Source organism: Moschus berezovskii, chromosome X (assembly GCF_049115385.1).
Source record: "Moschus berezovskii isolate FMDL1 chromosome X, NW_MosBer_1.0, whole genome shotgun sequence".
In the NCBI taxonomy this organism is placed as follows: Eukaryota; Metazoa; Chordata; class Mammalia; order Artiodactyla; family Moschidae; genus Moschus; species Moschus berezovskii.
In genome coordinates, this window is record NC_142488.1 from 95,087,156 (window position 1) to 95,102,413 (window position 15,258).

General features: G+C 46.9%; 2 protein-coding genes across 2 annotated transcripts; one reads left to right on the forward strand and one right to left on the reverse strand.

The window, feature by feature from the left end:
* Positions 1-263: 263 nt before the first annotated feature.
* On the reverse strand, positions 264-3,409 carry ZCCHC18 (zinc finger CCHC-type containing 18). The gene is given in 7 exon segments (XM_088833759.1): positions 264-797; positions 799-1,712; positions 1,715-1,802; positions 1,805-2,024; positions 2,739-2,836; positions 3,017-3,068; positions 3,271-3,409. Coding segments are annotated over 4 exon segments (1,197 nt in total). The 5' UTR covers positions 1,901-2,024; positions 2,739-2,836; positions 3,017-3,068; positions 3,271-3,409; the 3' UTR covers positions 264-698.
* Positions 3,410-3,530: 121 nt separating this feature from the next.
* Positions 3,531-15,011, forward strand: SLC25A53 (solute carrier family 25 member 53). Its single transcript, XM_088833760.1, has 2 exons — positions 3,531-3,866; positions 12,256-15,011. Exons 1-2 carry the CDS (start codon positions 3,679-3,681, stop codon positions 13,205-13,207), a joined length of 1,140 nt encoding a protein of 379 aa, XP_088689886.1. The 5' UTR covers positions 3,531-3,678; the 3' UTR covers positions 13,208-15,011.
* The last annotated feature ends 247 nt before the right edge of the window (positions 15,012-15,258 follow it).

Genomic DNA, 15,258 nt, shown 5'->3' on the forward strand with positions numbered 1-15,258 from the left:
TAGGTCAGTTGTGATAGGGGACTCTTTGGGAGATAGCTCCTTTCAGCTTCCGTTTTCCTCATCTGTAAATGAGGTTGATAAAACTCCACCTCACAGTATGAGTTCTCCCATTTATAGCTTCTGTATTTAGTTTTCTTATTATTTTCCTTCTGTATTCCTAAAAGTAATATCACACAGAGACAGCAAACTTGATGCTTATAAATTGACATAGAAGTCCACAACATATATTGTCTGGTGAAAAAATACACAGCATAGAATAACACTTATATTTGATCACTTTTATCTGTATATAATATCTATCTTGGTACACAGGAATAGGGAGATACCTAGAAGGCCATTCATCCAAGGACTGACAACGGTTTTGCAAGGGTGGGGAGTTTCAGGTAATTTGCACTTCAGTTTTTGTAGTTTCCTTCAGTCTTTGAAGGTTTAACAGTAACTTGTATTCCTTTCACAAAAGGAACAAAATCATCAAGGAAATAGACACACACATAGATCCTTAGGCAGATGGAGGGAGAAGCAGGGACAGAGGTCAGGCTGTCTTCTTCATTTTACTGGTATCCACAACTTCTTCCCCAAAGAAAGCCACTTTGTGGATTAATTCATGCACATAGAAGCCTCCCCCAGCCTACTCTAGTTTTCCCCATCAGCAGTCTCTGAATACAGTTAAGGGTCCACTTAGGGCTGGGTCTAGCACCTTACTGTGGCTCAGAGACGTCAGTGTGTTTGTCTGGGATCTCTTTTGATGTCTCCTCTGTATGTGTCAGCTCTTGCAGGCTGATGATCAGATTCTCAAAACACCTGGGCCTTGTTGCTCTTACTGTCACTGGTTCCCTTTGAGTGGCCCTTCTCACCACAGTATGAACAGTGGATTGTATATTTTCTCTTCCTGGATCTACGTATATCCCCAGGACCATTATTCTTATATGCAGAACCACCACTGGTAGAAGGAGATTGAGTCTGAGAATTGTTAAGGGAATCAATGACCAGTATTTGATCCTGAAGTCTGGCCCTGGCCCTGACCCTGAGGGGAGGGGCACCTATGGATGTAAGTGGAGGGTTCTGAGACTCCACCAGGATCACATCCTCATGTGAGTCATTAAGGGTATCATCTACTTCTATCACATCGCAATCAGCAGTGCTGATGGCTGTTGACTGGGTGCCCTGAAATGCCAAGGGGCTTGCTGCCCTCTCCATGATTAACTCAGATCTTTTGGCCTGCTTCTGTTTCATAGAAGTGTCATTCCAATCCTCTTCCTCCCTTATCATTCTGATTAACTCCAGGAAATTGGGGAGACACCACTGCTCATTTGCATACACCCTGAGAAGATTCTTCAGCCTGAAGCACAGCTCAGTTCCTAAAAGGAGCTGGTGCAGGTGTGTCTGATTTGCATCTTTCTCAGCTATGATCCCAGCCTGAATAGCATTCTGTAGCTGCGCCTCTAAACGGATCACATAAAGGGAGGCTTTCTCCCCTTGTGCCTGCAATGTATTAAAAAATTTGCCATGGGCAGTGACACTGCTTTCAGAATCCTCAAACACCAACTTCATGGCACACAAGAAATTTGCCACACTGAAGTTGGGGTTGGCTGCCCTCAGTAAACGCATCACCTCCTGTGCGAGGCCCCTCAGGGTTTTCATCAAGCGCTCGAGCTTTTCCTATTCAGACATATTCCAATCTGGCAGGGCCCCATTGACTTGTTCCAGCCATTTTCAAAGGTTTCTTCCTCCTGGGCTGGCACCACCCTCCCGGAGAATTTCATCTTTCCTTCTGCCATGTTGACCCTTGAAGGACCAAGACTCCCCTCCCGCTCTGGGACCTCAACATGGAATGGGTCCAGGGTGGCAAGGCTGTATTCTGCCGCCAGTTGTTACCCACACGTGCAATGATCCTGGCCATGACTGACGATGATCATCTATATGAATGTAACAAAATGCTCAGGCTTTCTAGAAAAGCCTAATCTGCAGGAGAAACCCCCAAATCAACGTTCCTGGGCTCAATCTTCCTTGTATCTCAGTAGGATCTGTAAAGAAAAGGAGGGGGGGGAAGGTTAGTAAGGTAGTAAACTGCATGGAAGCAGTTTGCAGTCACTTCCTTTACGTTCCTGAACACCCTGCGGGTTTGGGCTGCTGCTGCTGCTGCTAAGTCACTTCAGTCGTGTCCGACTCTGTGTGACCCCATAGACGGAAGCCCACCAGGCTCCCCCGTCCCTGGGATTCTCCAGGCAAGAACACTGGAGTGGGTTGCCATTTCCTTCTCCAATGTGTGAAAGTGAAAAGTGAAAGTGAAGTCACTCAGTCGTGTCCGACCCTTAGCGACCCCACGGACTGCAGCCTACCAGGCTCCTCCATCCATGGGATTTTCTAGGCAAGAGTACTGGAGTGGCTTGCCATTGCCTTCTCCGCGGGTTTGGGCTACTGCCCTGAAAATATCCTGCAGGAAACTGGCAATTACAACCTTCAGGAGTTAATGGGTGTTCCCGTGCCAGTAAGGTGCTTTTCAGATCTACAACTATCCTCTCTCGAGAATCCTCCAGGAAGGAAGGCAACTGCGGCTTAGAATTCTAGGTGAAATAGTGCGTCTCAAAATAGAGGGCAGTGGTCTAAGTCTCACAGATTTGTGGTAGCAAATAAGATCTCTATGAAACTGATGGTTTCAGGCCTCAACCACACCCCCTTCTCAAAGTTTCCCGCATTATTTCTCAGATTCCTATATGAGCTTGGAAACAAGTGCGCACCTTTATTTCACGATCTGTTTCTGCAACAAGTGCTTGCGTTAGAAAGCTGGATTCCGAGGTAGGTTGGCCTCTGCCCACGCGAGATTGCAGATCCCAGTCTTCAGGCCATGGCGGCGGCCAAAGCAGGGCAGAGAAGGGAAGGGTTAGGAGTCTCATCCCTCATCTCGCACCCTCCACAGTAGCCAGACGGAGAATTCCCTCTCCCACCTTGTGAATACAAGCCAAAGCGACCCCCTATTACATACCCCCTAACCCACTCTGGGAAATCGTTGTCCTACCAGCTCCGCGATCAGCCTCACAGAAATCGAGTTCGAATTCAACTTTGGCGGCCTGCCACGGAGAGAGGGAATGGGAGTTGGACACACACACCCACATATGCTTCACCAGGAACGGACCAGGAGGTGCAAAGGGGTTTCAAGGCAGACAGCTTGCGATCCCCCCTGCTTCCCAACCCCCTGACTATACCCCTGAAAACGCCCTCCCGTCAGTCTAGGCAAATCCTACCCATATGGCATCATTCAGTGGAACCCACCTCTGGCCTCTGCGCAGCCGGGCCGCGGGAGTGCTCCTTCGGCTGCCTTTCAGTCCTCGCGATTCGGTAAACAGAGAGCCTCCCAATCCTGATGGAGCTCTTCCCTCCTCTCTCCGGGCCAGGCAATCGCACCCTTTTACCTGTGCTCGGCCGGTGGACAGAGAATGCTCCGGCGTGGACAGTGTGGATGCCGCCTTCCGTTCTCCGTGGCCATACAGGGAAAAAGGATGACGCCTCCTCTACCGCTAAGCAACTCGGAACCGCCAGACGGAGCCTCTTCGCCCAGCTTTGGGTAGCTGAGTCGAGGCAGCTCGGTTCCCAAGGCAGCAGCGGCCGCCCCCGCCCACTCGCTGGGCGCTCCCAGCAGCCGCCGCTTCTTTTAACCTCTGCTGGTTGAGACAAAAGAGCATGAGGAGTCGGCTGACGAGGCCAATCAGCGGGGCGAGGGGGCGGCCTCCCCGCGCAGCCTCCTGCTCAGGGCCATTGCTAGCAAAAAGGAGTAGCTGGCCGGCGGGGGCTGCAGCACACAGGCGCGGGAGCCGGTGCGGTGTCAAGTGCAGCTCGGACTCTCGGACCCTGCCGACTGGCATTTTACCGTGAGTTTGCTGCTTGCCCCTAGCTTTCTTTCTCTTTCACCTCTTCCACCTCTGCTGTGCTCCACGCTTTGAGACCGTGTGTCTTCAACACGAGGTGGGACAGACATCAAGCGAACAGTAAAAGTTCCTCACCTTTGTACAGAGGGAAGGGGGGACAAGCATTTACCGAGCGCTTTCTACGTGCAAATGGGCTTGCACGGACAACTCGTTTATTCTTCTCAACACCCTTGCAAAGGAAGTAGCAATATGCCCATTTAACAGAGAGGGGACTTAAGCACCCAGTCATTATGCTTAGGAAGTGCAGAGGTAAGAGCTCACACTCAAGTCTACAAGTCTGATTTCAAAGGCTGCCCCCTACTCCTCTCTACTCTCAGATAGAGGGTTAGTTGAGAAAAGCCAAAGCCAAAGTGGAGATGGGAAGGCCCATTTGGAACTATATAGAATTAGTGAGCAACGACTATTATCTTCATTTTACAGATGAGGAAACAGGCACAAGGTTAGGGGGCTTGCCCCACATCACACAGCAAATAAATATCAGCATCCGGTTTTATTCTGTTGTTTTCCAAATACCAACTCTTTGCCCATCTGAGCTGCCTAGAGGGCATTTTTTTTACATGAGTGGTCTTAAACCAGCTCAGCTGCAGTCTTAGTGTGCTGGTAGTTCTGAGGGAGGGCTTAGAGAGGCAACGCAAAGAAGGATAGGGGAAGAGGTAGGAAACTTGTATGGTACCCATTGTACAGAAGAAGAAAACTGAGGCTTTTTTCATTCTCTGTTTTACACTACAACAAGCTGCTTGCTTTTTCTTTCAGTAAAACATTATTTTTACAGCTTATGACCTGAAAGGAGACAAGACTCAGAGAGGTAAAATGACTTGCCTGAAATTAAAAAGTGAAACCAGAACTTGTATCGTATCTCTCTGACACCAGAATCCATGCTATTAACCAAAGTATCGGTATGAAGCTGGTTGCCTCAGAATCATTTTTAAAAACTTGTTAAAAATACAGATTCCTAAGCTCTGCCTCTGGGGGATTCAGATTTACTAAGAACTAGGGCTGGGGAGGGTGATTTATATTTTTAACCAGTGCTGTAGTTAATTCTGAGGTATAGAGTGGTTTGTGAACCACTGCTGGAGACACTACATTATGCTTATGGCAATAAGTAAATGAAGATGTGGCCAATGTATCTCTCCATATAGTCGCTGTTGTGAAATGTAACTTGAGAGCAGAGGTTCCTACCTAAGGTCCTTCCTGAAATTGTTTGTGAAGAGTAGAATTTAACTATGTATATTCTTCTGTGTCCATAGCTTTGTAGATGTTCAAATGAGTCTGTGGCCCAGAAATGGTTAAGAACCACTCCCCTACAATCTTTCTTCTTAACATTTTCTCTTTCAACTTGTACTTGAGGAAGAAGTATGAGAAACGGAACCTAATTTGATCTAACCCCCTAAATACAGCTCTCTGCCGCTGATATAGCTCTTTCATTTCCTGGCTTGAGGACACGTTGCTAGGTTGCCCTTCTGTGAGCTCTTGAGGGGACCTCTCCTTTGCTGGATTTGGAATCACTGGCCACAGAGAAGGAGCAACTCCATGGTAACAGCATGCAGGGCTGTCCAGAGTGAATGGGCCGTGAAGCCCGTGACAGAGAAATCTGCACCATTTTCCATGACTTCTGGTTCTTGAACAGCAGGTCTTACTTCCTTTATGTAGATTGTGGTTAGGAGGCCCCCTTCCTGGCTTGTTCTTGACTCCTGATGCTTGGAAGCAAGTGAATAATCTGATGTCTTGTGATTGCTGTTGGGTTGTGTTCAATCTGCCAAGGAACTTTACCTATTTCTTTCTGCCTTCTCATTGACTACCTCAATACATAGAGTTCCTTGGAGTAAACAATGCAAATTTGGAGTTTAAGCACTTTCCATCTGAGGACTGTGGACTTTCTCATAGGTCTCATGGACTTTCTCAAGGGGATGGAGGGTGGAGGATGTAGGAAGTAAAGTGAAGCCCCACCTCACATAATCAGGGGTGATGCTGACACAGCTCTTGGATTTCCTTCAGACTCTTGCTCTGCTCCCTAATATCATGACACCTGACCCTGGGTCTCTTGCAGACTCTTATTCTGTGTTTAAATTGGCCTCACTGCCAAAGTAGGTGATCTACAGTTGGAGTTGGTGGGGGTGGAATCAAGTAGGACAAAGAATAGATTCTGTAGCTCTGACAAAAAATAGTGGAAAGAGAAAGATTGTATGCTGGTGCCTGGACTGGGCCCTTAGAACAAAGTGAAGGTCTCTTGTGCAAGGCTGGGAGGAGGATTTACTGAACTGGCTCCAGTTAGATAAAGGTATCCCTGATCTCTGGCATCAGTGTGTGGGAATACTTCCCAATTCATGGCTCTAATGAGACCACATTTTCCAAATGTAACAAAGAAACCTTAAAAGATTATGTGAAAGTAATGAAGGTAACGCTATTAGTTGAAACAATAATAGCTGCCCTTGGCTGCCTGCCTTCTTGGTGCCAGGGACTTTCCATTTGTTATCTTATTTAAGCTTCTCAGCAATGCTGAGACAGGCATTGTTATCCCATTTTGCAAACAGGAAAACTGAGTTTCAGGGAGGTTAACACATCTTGTAAATGGAGGCACTGGGATTCCAGTCTAGGGCTGTGTCAGACTCCAAAGCCCATGACAACTCTGTTGTCTTCCAAACAAACAATTTAAACAAAAAAATCCTTTCATTTTATTTTTAAAATCAATTTTAATTGCTATAGATTTTATTTACCATTTTGTGTTAATTTCTGCCATACAGCAAAATGATTGTTTTATATATGTACGTTCAGTTCAGTTCAGTCACTCAGTCGTGTCTGACTCTTTGCGACCCCGTGAATCACAGCACACCAGGCCTCCCTGTCCATCACCAACTCCTGGAGTTCACTCAAGCTCATATATATATATATATATATATATGTACACATATATGTATAAAGCTTCACAGGTGGCACTAGTAAAGAGCCCCCTGCTGATGCAGGAGACATAGGAGACACGGGTTTGATCCCTAGTTTGGGAAGATCCCCTGAAGGAAATGGCTACCCATTCCAGTATTCTTGAATACCATGGACAGAGGAGCCTGGTGAGCTACAGTCCATAGGGTCGCAAAGAGTTGGACGCGACTGAAGCGAGTTAGCATGCACATATGTTCAATTCAGTCGCTCAGGTGTGTACGACTCTTTGTGACCCCATGGACTGCAGCACGCCAGGCTTCCCTGTCCATCACCAACTCCTGCCCTCACTCCTCCATCTAACTAGAGCCTGCTAATGGGTTAAGAATCAAGTCAGATGCCCCCTCTCAGAGAAATTTTAGACTGCCCCCTATGCTCAGTCAGTTCAGTCGCTCAGTCATGTCCAACTCTTTGTGACTCCATGGTCTGCAGCACTCCAGGCTTCCCTGTCCATCACCAACTCCCAGAGCTTGCTCAAACTCATGTGCAGCAAGTCAGTGATGCCATCCAACCATCTCATCCTCTGACATCCCCTTCTTCTCCTGCCTTCAATCTTTCCCAGCATCAGGGTCTTTTCCAGTGAGTCAGTTCTTCGCATCAAAAGTATTGGAGCTTCAGCTTCAGCATCAGTCCTTCTGATGAATATTCAGGACTGGTTTCTTTTAGGATGGACTGCTTTGATCTCCTAGCAGTCTGAGGGACTCTCAAGAGTCTTCTCCAACACCACAGTTCAAAAGCATCAACTCTTCGGTGCTCAGCTTTCTTTATGGTTCAACATGACTACTGGAAAAGCCATAGCTTTTGACTATATGGGCCTTTGTCAGCAAAGTGATATCTCTGCTTTTTAATATGCTACCTAGGTCAGTCATAGCTTTTCTTCCAAGGAGAAAGCATCTTTTAATTTCATGGCTGCAGTCACCATCTGCAGTGATTTTGAAGCCCAAGAAAATAAAGTCTGTCACTGTTTCCCCATCTATTTGTCATGAAGTGTTGGGACTGGATGCCATGATCTTCATTTTTTTAATGTTGAGTTTTAACCCAGCTTTTCCACTGTCCTCTTTCACTTACATCAAGAGGCTTCCCTGATAGCTCAGTTGATAAAGAATCTTCCTGCAGTTCAGGAGACCCTGGTTTGATTCCTGGGTCAGAAAGATCCTCTGGAGAAGAGATAGGCTACCCACTCCAGTATTCTTGGACTTCCCTTGTGGCTCAGTTGGTAAAGAATCTGCCTGCAATTCAGGAGACCTGGGTTCAATCCCTGGGTTGGGAAGACCCCCTGGATATCTCCCTATGCTAGGTGAAATATATTGCTCTTATGTTCTGCTCTGTCCTTGATTAGCATAAGCTTTGTTTGGCCTTCCAGTATAGTTTAGCTCGTGGTTGACCTGTCTCCCCCACTAGATTCCCAAGCCCTCCAAGGCTGGTACCAAGTCCTATTCACCCCTGCTTAACAGTGACTTACCCACAGTGATTGATATGTGTTTGTGAGCAGACCAAAGGACTGGCAGAAGGATGCCTGGAATGAATGGACACATATATGGCTGGATCCTGGCGCGATCATGCAGGCTGTGCATCTGGGCTAGACTAACCAGGGGAGTCTGGAATCCTTTCCACTCACTTTCAGTTCAGTTCAGTCGCTCAGTCGTGTCCGACTCTTTGCAACCCCATGAATCACAGCACACCAGACCTCCCTGTCCATCACCAACTCCCGGAGTTCACTCAAACTCATGTCCATCGAGTCGGTGATGCCATCCAGCCATCTCATTCTCTGTCGTCCCCTTCTCCTTCTGCCCCAAATCCCTCCCAGCATCAGCGTCTTTTCCAGTGAGTCAACTCGTCGCATGAGGTGGCCAAAGAAGTTTCAGCTTCAGCATCAGTCCTTCCAATGAACACCCAGGCTTGATCTCCTTTAGGATGGACTGGTTAGATCTCCTTGCAGTCCAAGGGACTCTCAAGAGTCTTCTCCAACACCACAGTTCAAAAGCATCAACTCTTCGGTGCTCAGCTTTCTTCACAGTCCAACTCTCACGTCCATACATGACCACTGGGAAAACCATAGCCTTGACTAGACGGACCTTGGTTGGCAAAGTAATGTCTCTGCTTTTTAATATGCTATCTAGGTTGGTCATAACTTTCCTTCCAAGGAGTAAGCATCTTTTAATTTCATGGCTGCAATCACCATCTGCAGTGATTTTGGAGCCAAAAAAGATAAAGTCTGACACTGTTTCCACTGTTTCCCCATCTATTTCCCATGAAGTGATGGGACCAGATGGCATGATCTTAGTTTTCTGAATGTTGAGCTTTAAGCCAACTTTTTCACTCTTCTCCTTCACTTTCACAAGGTTGTAAACATAGGAGATGCATCGTAGGGCCCAGGGGGTAACTGGTCTAGGCTGACACCAGGCTTGTTCTGAGGCCCCTACTTTGGAATTCTTGTGTAAGGGGCCAGGCTGTCCAGGATTGCTTTTATAACACCTTTGCATTCACAGAAGAAAGATCTTCCTCACCTGCCATGTGAACACTGGATTTGTCCCACCATACCACTTTAAATGGTTCTGAGTGTGCTGCAGGAGCATGTGCAGCATCTGCATAGGTGAGAGGTGGGGAAACATCTTAAAAAAATACAGTTGACTGAGGCCACCATGCCATGGATGGTCAACCACTTTATCTCATTTTATTTTGTTATTCTTCACAATAACCTTTTGAGGGAGGTCTATTGTCCCTTGTCTGTAGCCACAGAAACTGAGACTGAGTGAAGTGTCTTGCCTAAGGTCATACAACTAAGCAAATGGTGGAGGCAGAATTCAGACTCAGGACTGTCTGCCCCCAAAGGCTGGCGTTTTAACAGGAAAACACATGGGAGAAAAATTGACTCCCTCTCCCCCATAAAACAGGATGTTATATTTATAATATTATGACAGATATTTCAGGTAAGGTGTTTCTAAATTATTGTTCACTTTTAATCCCTGAAAAAGATTGGGCAAAACAGAAGGAACCAGGGATGGAAAAGCACAATTCCTCTATCAAATATTGGCCTGAATTCCTCTCCATCAACCCCCTGCCACATGCACAGTATGAGGATGCCTAGAGAGCATCCCCCCACCCTACCCACCAGAGTCTGCTCATTTTATAACTGAGATGCTTGAGGCTCCAAGATGTCAATATATTTCTAAAGGTCACACAAGAAGTTGAAAAGAGAACTGGCACTGAGAATTCTGGTCTGCCAAGTTCTAGCCCAGTTTTCTTTCTGCTAAATCAGCCTGCCTTACAGCCAATCAACACATGTTTACAGGTTACTCAGGAAAATGTGGGGAGGAAGTGGAACATTACTGCATTCTGAAATAGAAGAGGGGCTAATGCTTCCCTCACCACCGTCCTTATGCAGGTGCAGATAAAACTTGGAGAGAAATCCTTGGGAGGACAAATGGGTAATTTTGGGCTCCTCTGTGGCTTCAGGGGCCTGATTGGAGCTCCCCTCCAAGGAGAGGTGTCCGCATTGGCTCCTGGGACATGGAGGGGGCTGCCATGGGCCCAGGAGTGCCCCGGAAGGATGCAAGGAGTGGGCCTCTTGAGCCTGTGCTCCTGGCAAGTTCTCAGCTAAAGGGTCCAAAGCAGAGGAGCCTTCCCAGCCTCCTGGCCATGAGGGTTAAGGAGGTGAGGCTTAAGGGCCTCCAAACTGCTGAGGGTAAGGGAGGGCTGGTGGCAGAGCACAGGAGGCTGAGCCTCTATCCCCTCCCCCTAGACAGACTGTGGCTTGAGATGGGTGGGGTTGTAAGGTGAGATAGTGGACTGTGGATGGAGCAGGAGCAAGAAGCCAGGGAGAAGCTTATAGGGGGTCATTCTGGAAAGAGAAGCACTTCAAGGCAAGTTCTTGAGTGCGGCAGCCCAGGGAAGGCTGCAGTGGGCTTCTTGCAGGGCCTGGCTTCTAGCCCACTCCCAGTTCCTCAGCCTGGTGACCCCTTTGCCCCTATCAGATGGGCTAGCATAACTAGAGCCCCAATAGCTCTCTCCTCTGGGGACTACACAGCCCAGGGTTCTGTGTGAAACCTCTGGGTCTGCAGTTTCTACCAGGCTTCCTGTCCATCTAGATGTGAGTCTGATGCCCAGTCATGGCACCCTGTGTTCCTGTCCCCCTCTCCTCCACCACACCACTTCCTATTCCTCTCCACACATTGTCCCCAAGCCGCCCACCCTGTCCTCTCACCCCTAGTTCCTTCCTGACAACTCCCTCAGGTTCTCAGATCTACACTGACCATTCATTTATTCTTGATCCCAAAATTCTTTCATGGGCCCTGGCTCCCCAGTTACCTTTCATACTACTCCATCTGCTCCCAGACTACTCCCAGGTAGGAGCAATAGCTTGGAATCTTTGCACAGCCCCTTCCCTCTAGTATAGTGTCTCTGAACCAGGGCAATTTTATCTTCTTTCCTCACCCCGAGGACATAAGGTAATGTCTTTAGATATTTTTGTTTGTTATAGCTGTGCTGTGCTGTGCTTAGTCACTCAGTCATGTCCGACTCTTTGCAACCCCGTGGACTGTAGCTCGCCAGGCTCTTCTGTCCATGGGGATTCTCCAGGCAAGAATACTGGAGTGGGTTGCCATGCCCTCCTCTTGCTATCACTGGGTAGGTCACAACTTGTGCCACAGGATACCACTAAACATCGTATGATGCACAGGGTGGGCACCTGTGATGAAGAATTATCTGGCCCCAAATGTCAATAGCCTGTACATTGAGAATACCTGCACTGTTATGCAACAACGGGTCTACAAGGTTAAGCTCAGAAACTGTCATGTATAGAGCCTTTTCTTGCTAAACTTCCAGGAATAGTTTCTCTTTCTGTTCCTCACTTGGGAGAGGGGAGCGGGGTGTTGCCATGAGACAGCTAGCACATCATCAAGAATCTACGAAAAAAGAGGCAAGGAGCTTCCCTGCTCCCTAAATTTACTACCATCTTTTAGAGGAAGTACTGGACTACAACCTTTGAATGCCTTTCTGCCTGTACAAGATAGTGCTACTTTTTGGAAAGGGAAGAGCAACTTATTATTTTAGCAGTTTATCAAATGCAAGGTTTCATATGGTGAATGCAGTAAGGATGGGGAGCCCTCCTTCACTAATTTTATTTTCTTCATTCTTCAACCTTCTTTGAATATGAGAATATTTGCTGTGTCAGAAAAAACACTGTAGGGGTGACTCTGTTCAGCAAAACTAACTGCCTTTGTTTTAATTTAAAGTGGAGGAATTCCTTCTTAAGAGTGTACATATTTCTCCGAAACTGGCCCAGAGAATTACTTGTTTCTTTAGAGCTGAGTTTCTTGAGCCTCTGTTTCTAACTAAGCAATGAAGATGCTTGCCAAAAGATTTCATTGGTCAGTCTAACCTCTTTTTCCACTCTTGCCAGTTTCTTCCGTCTACACCCAGGAATCTTCAGCATGGGGGAACAAAACCACTCTCCCGGGAAGGAGCTTCAGCACTGGACACAAAAAGAGGCTCCAGGAAAGAGAAGCTGGCACTCCCATGCCTACGCCCTTGGTGCCGTTTCCAACTTTATGTCTACTTTTCTGACCTTTCCGATCTATAAGGTTGTGTTCCGGCAACAGATCCATGCTGTGGCGGTGTCAGAGGCTGTGCGGCAGCTTTGGCATGAAGGCCCTCAATACTTCTACCGGGGAATCTACCCGCCTCTTCTCTCCAAGACACTGCAAGGGACTCTGCTGTTTGGGACTTACGATAGCATGCTGTGTTGTCTCTCCCCTGTTGGGCCACACTCCCTGGGGCACCGCTGGGCTGCGGGGCTCATGTCTGGTGTGGTGGAGGCTGTGGCACTCAGCCCCTTTGAGAGGGTGCAAAATGTGCTCCAGGATGGTCGCAAGCAAGCTCGCTTTCCCAGCACCTTCAGCATTCTCAAGGAATTTCACTCTTATGGGCTTTGGGGCCGGCTGTCACAGGGTTACTATCGTGGTTTCTGGCCTGTCCTTCTCAGGAACAGCCTAGGGAGTGCTCTGTATTTCTCCTTCAAGGATCCCATCCAGAATAGCTTGGCAGAGCAAGGCCTGCCCCACTGGGTTCCTGCATTGGTGTCTGGGAGTGTCAATGGAACAATCACCTGCCTAGTTCTGTATCCTCTGATTGTGCTGGTTGCCAATATGCAGTCCCACATTGGCTGGCAGAGCATGCCAAGCTTGTGGGCCTCTATCCAGGATATGTGGGACACTCGGGGCCGAAAGGTATTACTGATCTACCGGGGAGGTTCCCTGGTCATCCTAAGGTCCAGTGTAACCTGGGGCCTCACTACTGCTATCCATGACTTCCTGCAGAGGAGGTATCATCCCAGGAAACAGCTGAAAGACTGACTGGCTGCAGGCAGTGTAGTGTGGCCATGGCAACTTGTTATTCTAAGCTTTCCTGGGGTGGCTTAAATAACTTACTTCTTTGGCTTGGTCACCTAATACAACTATTCTTTAAAATCTTTCAACCGTCAGTGCACTCGAGAAGGTCCCAACTACCAGCCTGTTGTGTAAAGACAAAACCCAATAGGATTCCTTGGTTAGAAAAAGAAATTCACCCCAGTTTATCCACAGCCTCAAGCAGACCCAAGAGGGCTTTAAGTAACATGTCACCTGCATGAAATGTCATTCCTTTAAGGAATTTGCTGACGTTAAGAGGAAACTCTAAAAGATGACCTTAATCAGGCACTGTAAGTTCTGGGACCCCTCCAATTGTCTTCTGGGCCAAACTGAGTGGAGGACCAGGAATTCCAATTTCAGAGAACTAAGCTTGACTCTTGGTATGGGGATTCCAGAGACTTTTCAGATGGCTACATTTTCATGACACTGTTCACTACCCCTGCCACCACCACTCTCACTTTTCAAAGTTGTGGGTGCTAGTTTCAGGGTAGTGGTTATGGCTGGAGATCCTGAATTAGACTTGCCTCAACTGATAAGGTGCCACAAGAACTGGTGGGAATGGGAAGAAGTGTGGTCCCTGGATGGATGGCAAGAATAGACTTTGAGGGAAGAGGTTTAGTTACATGCAGAATAGAAAATTCTACTATTGATTGATTGGTGTTACACACTGGGACATTTCTGATAGCAAGGTAATAACATTGCCTAGTAACTACTTGAGTTTCCCTAAGAAATCTGGAACTGAAATGACTATATCTCTTCATAAATAATTGCATATTTTATTGCCATGGATAAATATAATTACTGTGACATAAGTTCAGTCAGTTCAGTTCAGTTCAGTTCAGTCGCTCAGTCGTGTCCGACTCTCCGCGACCCCATGAATCACAGCACGCCAGGCCTCCCTGTCCATCACCAACTCCCGGAGTACACTCAAACTCATGTCCACAGAGTCGGTGATGCCATCCAGCCATCTCATTCTTGGTCGTCCCCTTCTCCTCCCGCCCCCAACCTTTCCCAGCATCATAAAGATCTGAAATTGTAGCCTGTCATTTAAAGCCATTCAAAATATGGCTCCCATAAAATTTGTAGCATATTATCACACCATTCACTCTTACATAGATCCCATACCCTAGCCAAACTGGAGTATTGTTCCCTCCTCAAACATGCCACTAACTTTCCCATAGCCATGTTTTGGTCCCCAACACCTGTTCTGTACATGCCAGTCTGCCAAAATCCTTCCAGTTCCTCAAAGCCCAGCTCAGATGCCACCTTCTCTAAGGAGCCTCTTCTGATTGCCCCTACTGAATGTGATTGTCCCTAAGTGAATGTGACGTTAGTCTCTTGTGATGTCTCTCTCCAATTACACTTCATACGTGGCACTGATTCCATTATGTCACTGAGCTCATGTGGTCCTCTGTTCTTGATGTTCTTCAATACCTCCTACTAGACTGTAACACTCCTTGAAAGCAGGGATTCTTGTATATGTTTTTAAATCTCCCATTGTGCCTAGGTGCTCAATAATGTTGGCTGAATTATTGAATTGATTATCAAGCTGTGATATGGTCTTTATCCTCAGGGTGCTGTCCCTTGTACATGAAGATAATGTTATTGATTCATTGTCATGAAGATGTCTGCCTTCAGGGTGTGATTTGTGTTTTATTAGTGGATTTAGTTTTGTGCTAATGATAATGATGCTGATGATGATAATAATAATACCAACAATAATTAAAAGTGACTTTCAACTGGGACATTTGATGAGTTTGTGTTATTGGTGGCATGTTTGTTATTGGCAACACTTTGGATCTGAAATTCAGAGACATTGCTTAATGGTCTGATATTTATTTTTAACTCTGGAATTTTGAGGATTTCCAAGATGACATACATTGTAGTTTTCCCCTTATAGATGATATCATGTAATGATCTCCACATGCACCTCCTTCCTTACCAAACCAAAATTGTCATTTATAATGATCTGACTATAGATCCTGGCTGTGGGGATT

Bases quoted from the DNA above. Each gene is read 5' to 3' on its own strand.
- SLC25A53 (XM_088833760.1), top strand. From the start codon at position 3,679: ATGAGGAGTCGGCTGACGAGGCCAATCAGCGGGGCGAGGGGGCGGCCT. The intron at 3,867-12,255 runs GTGAGTTTGCTG...CACTCTTGCCAG, and splicing joins CTGCCGACTGGCATTTTACC to TTTCTTCCGTCTACACCCAG.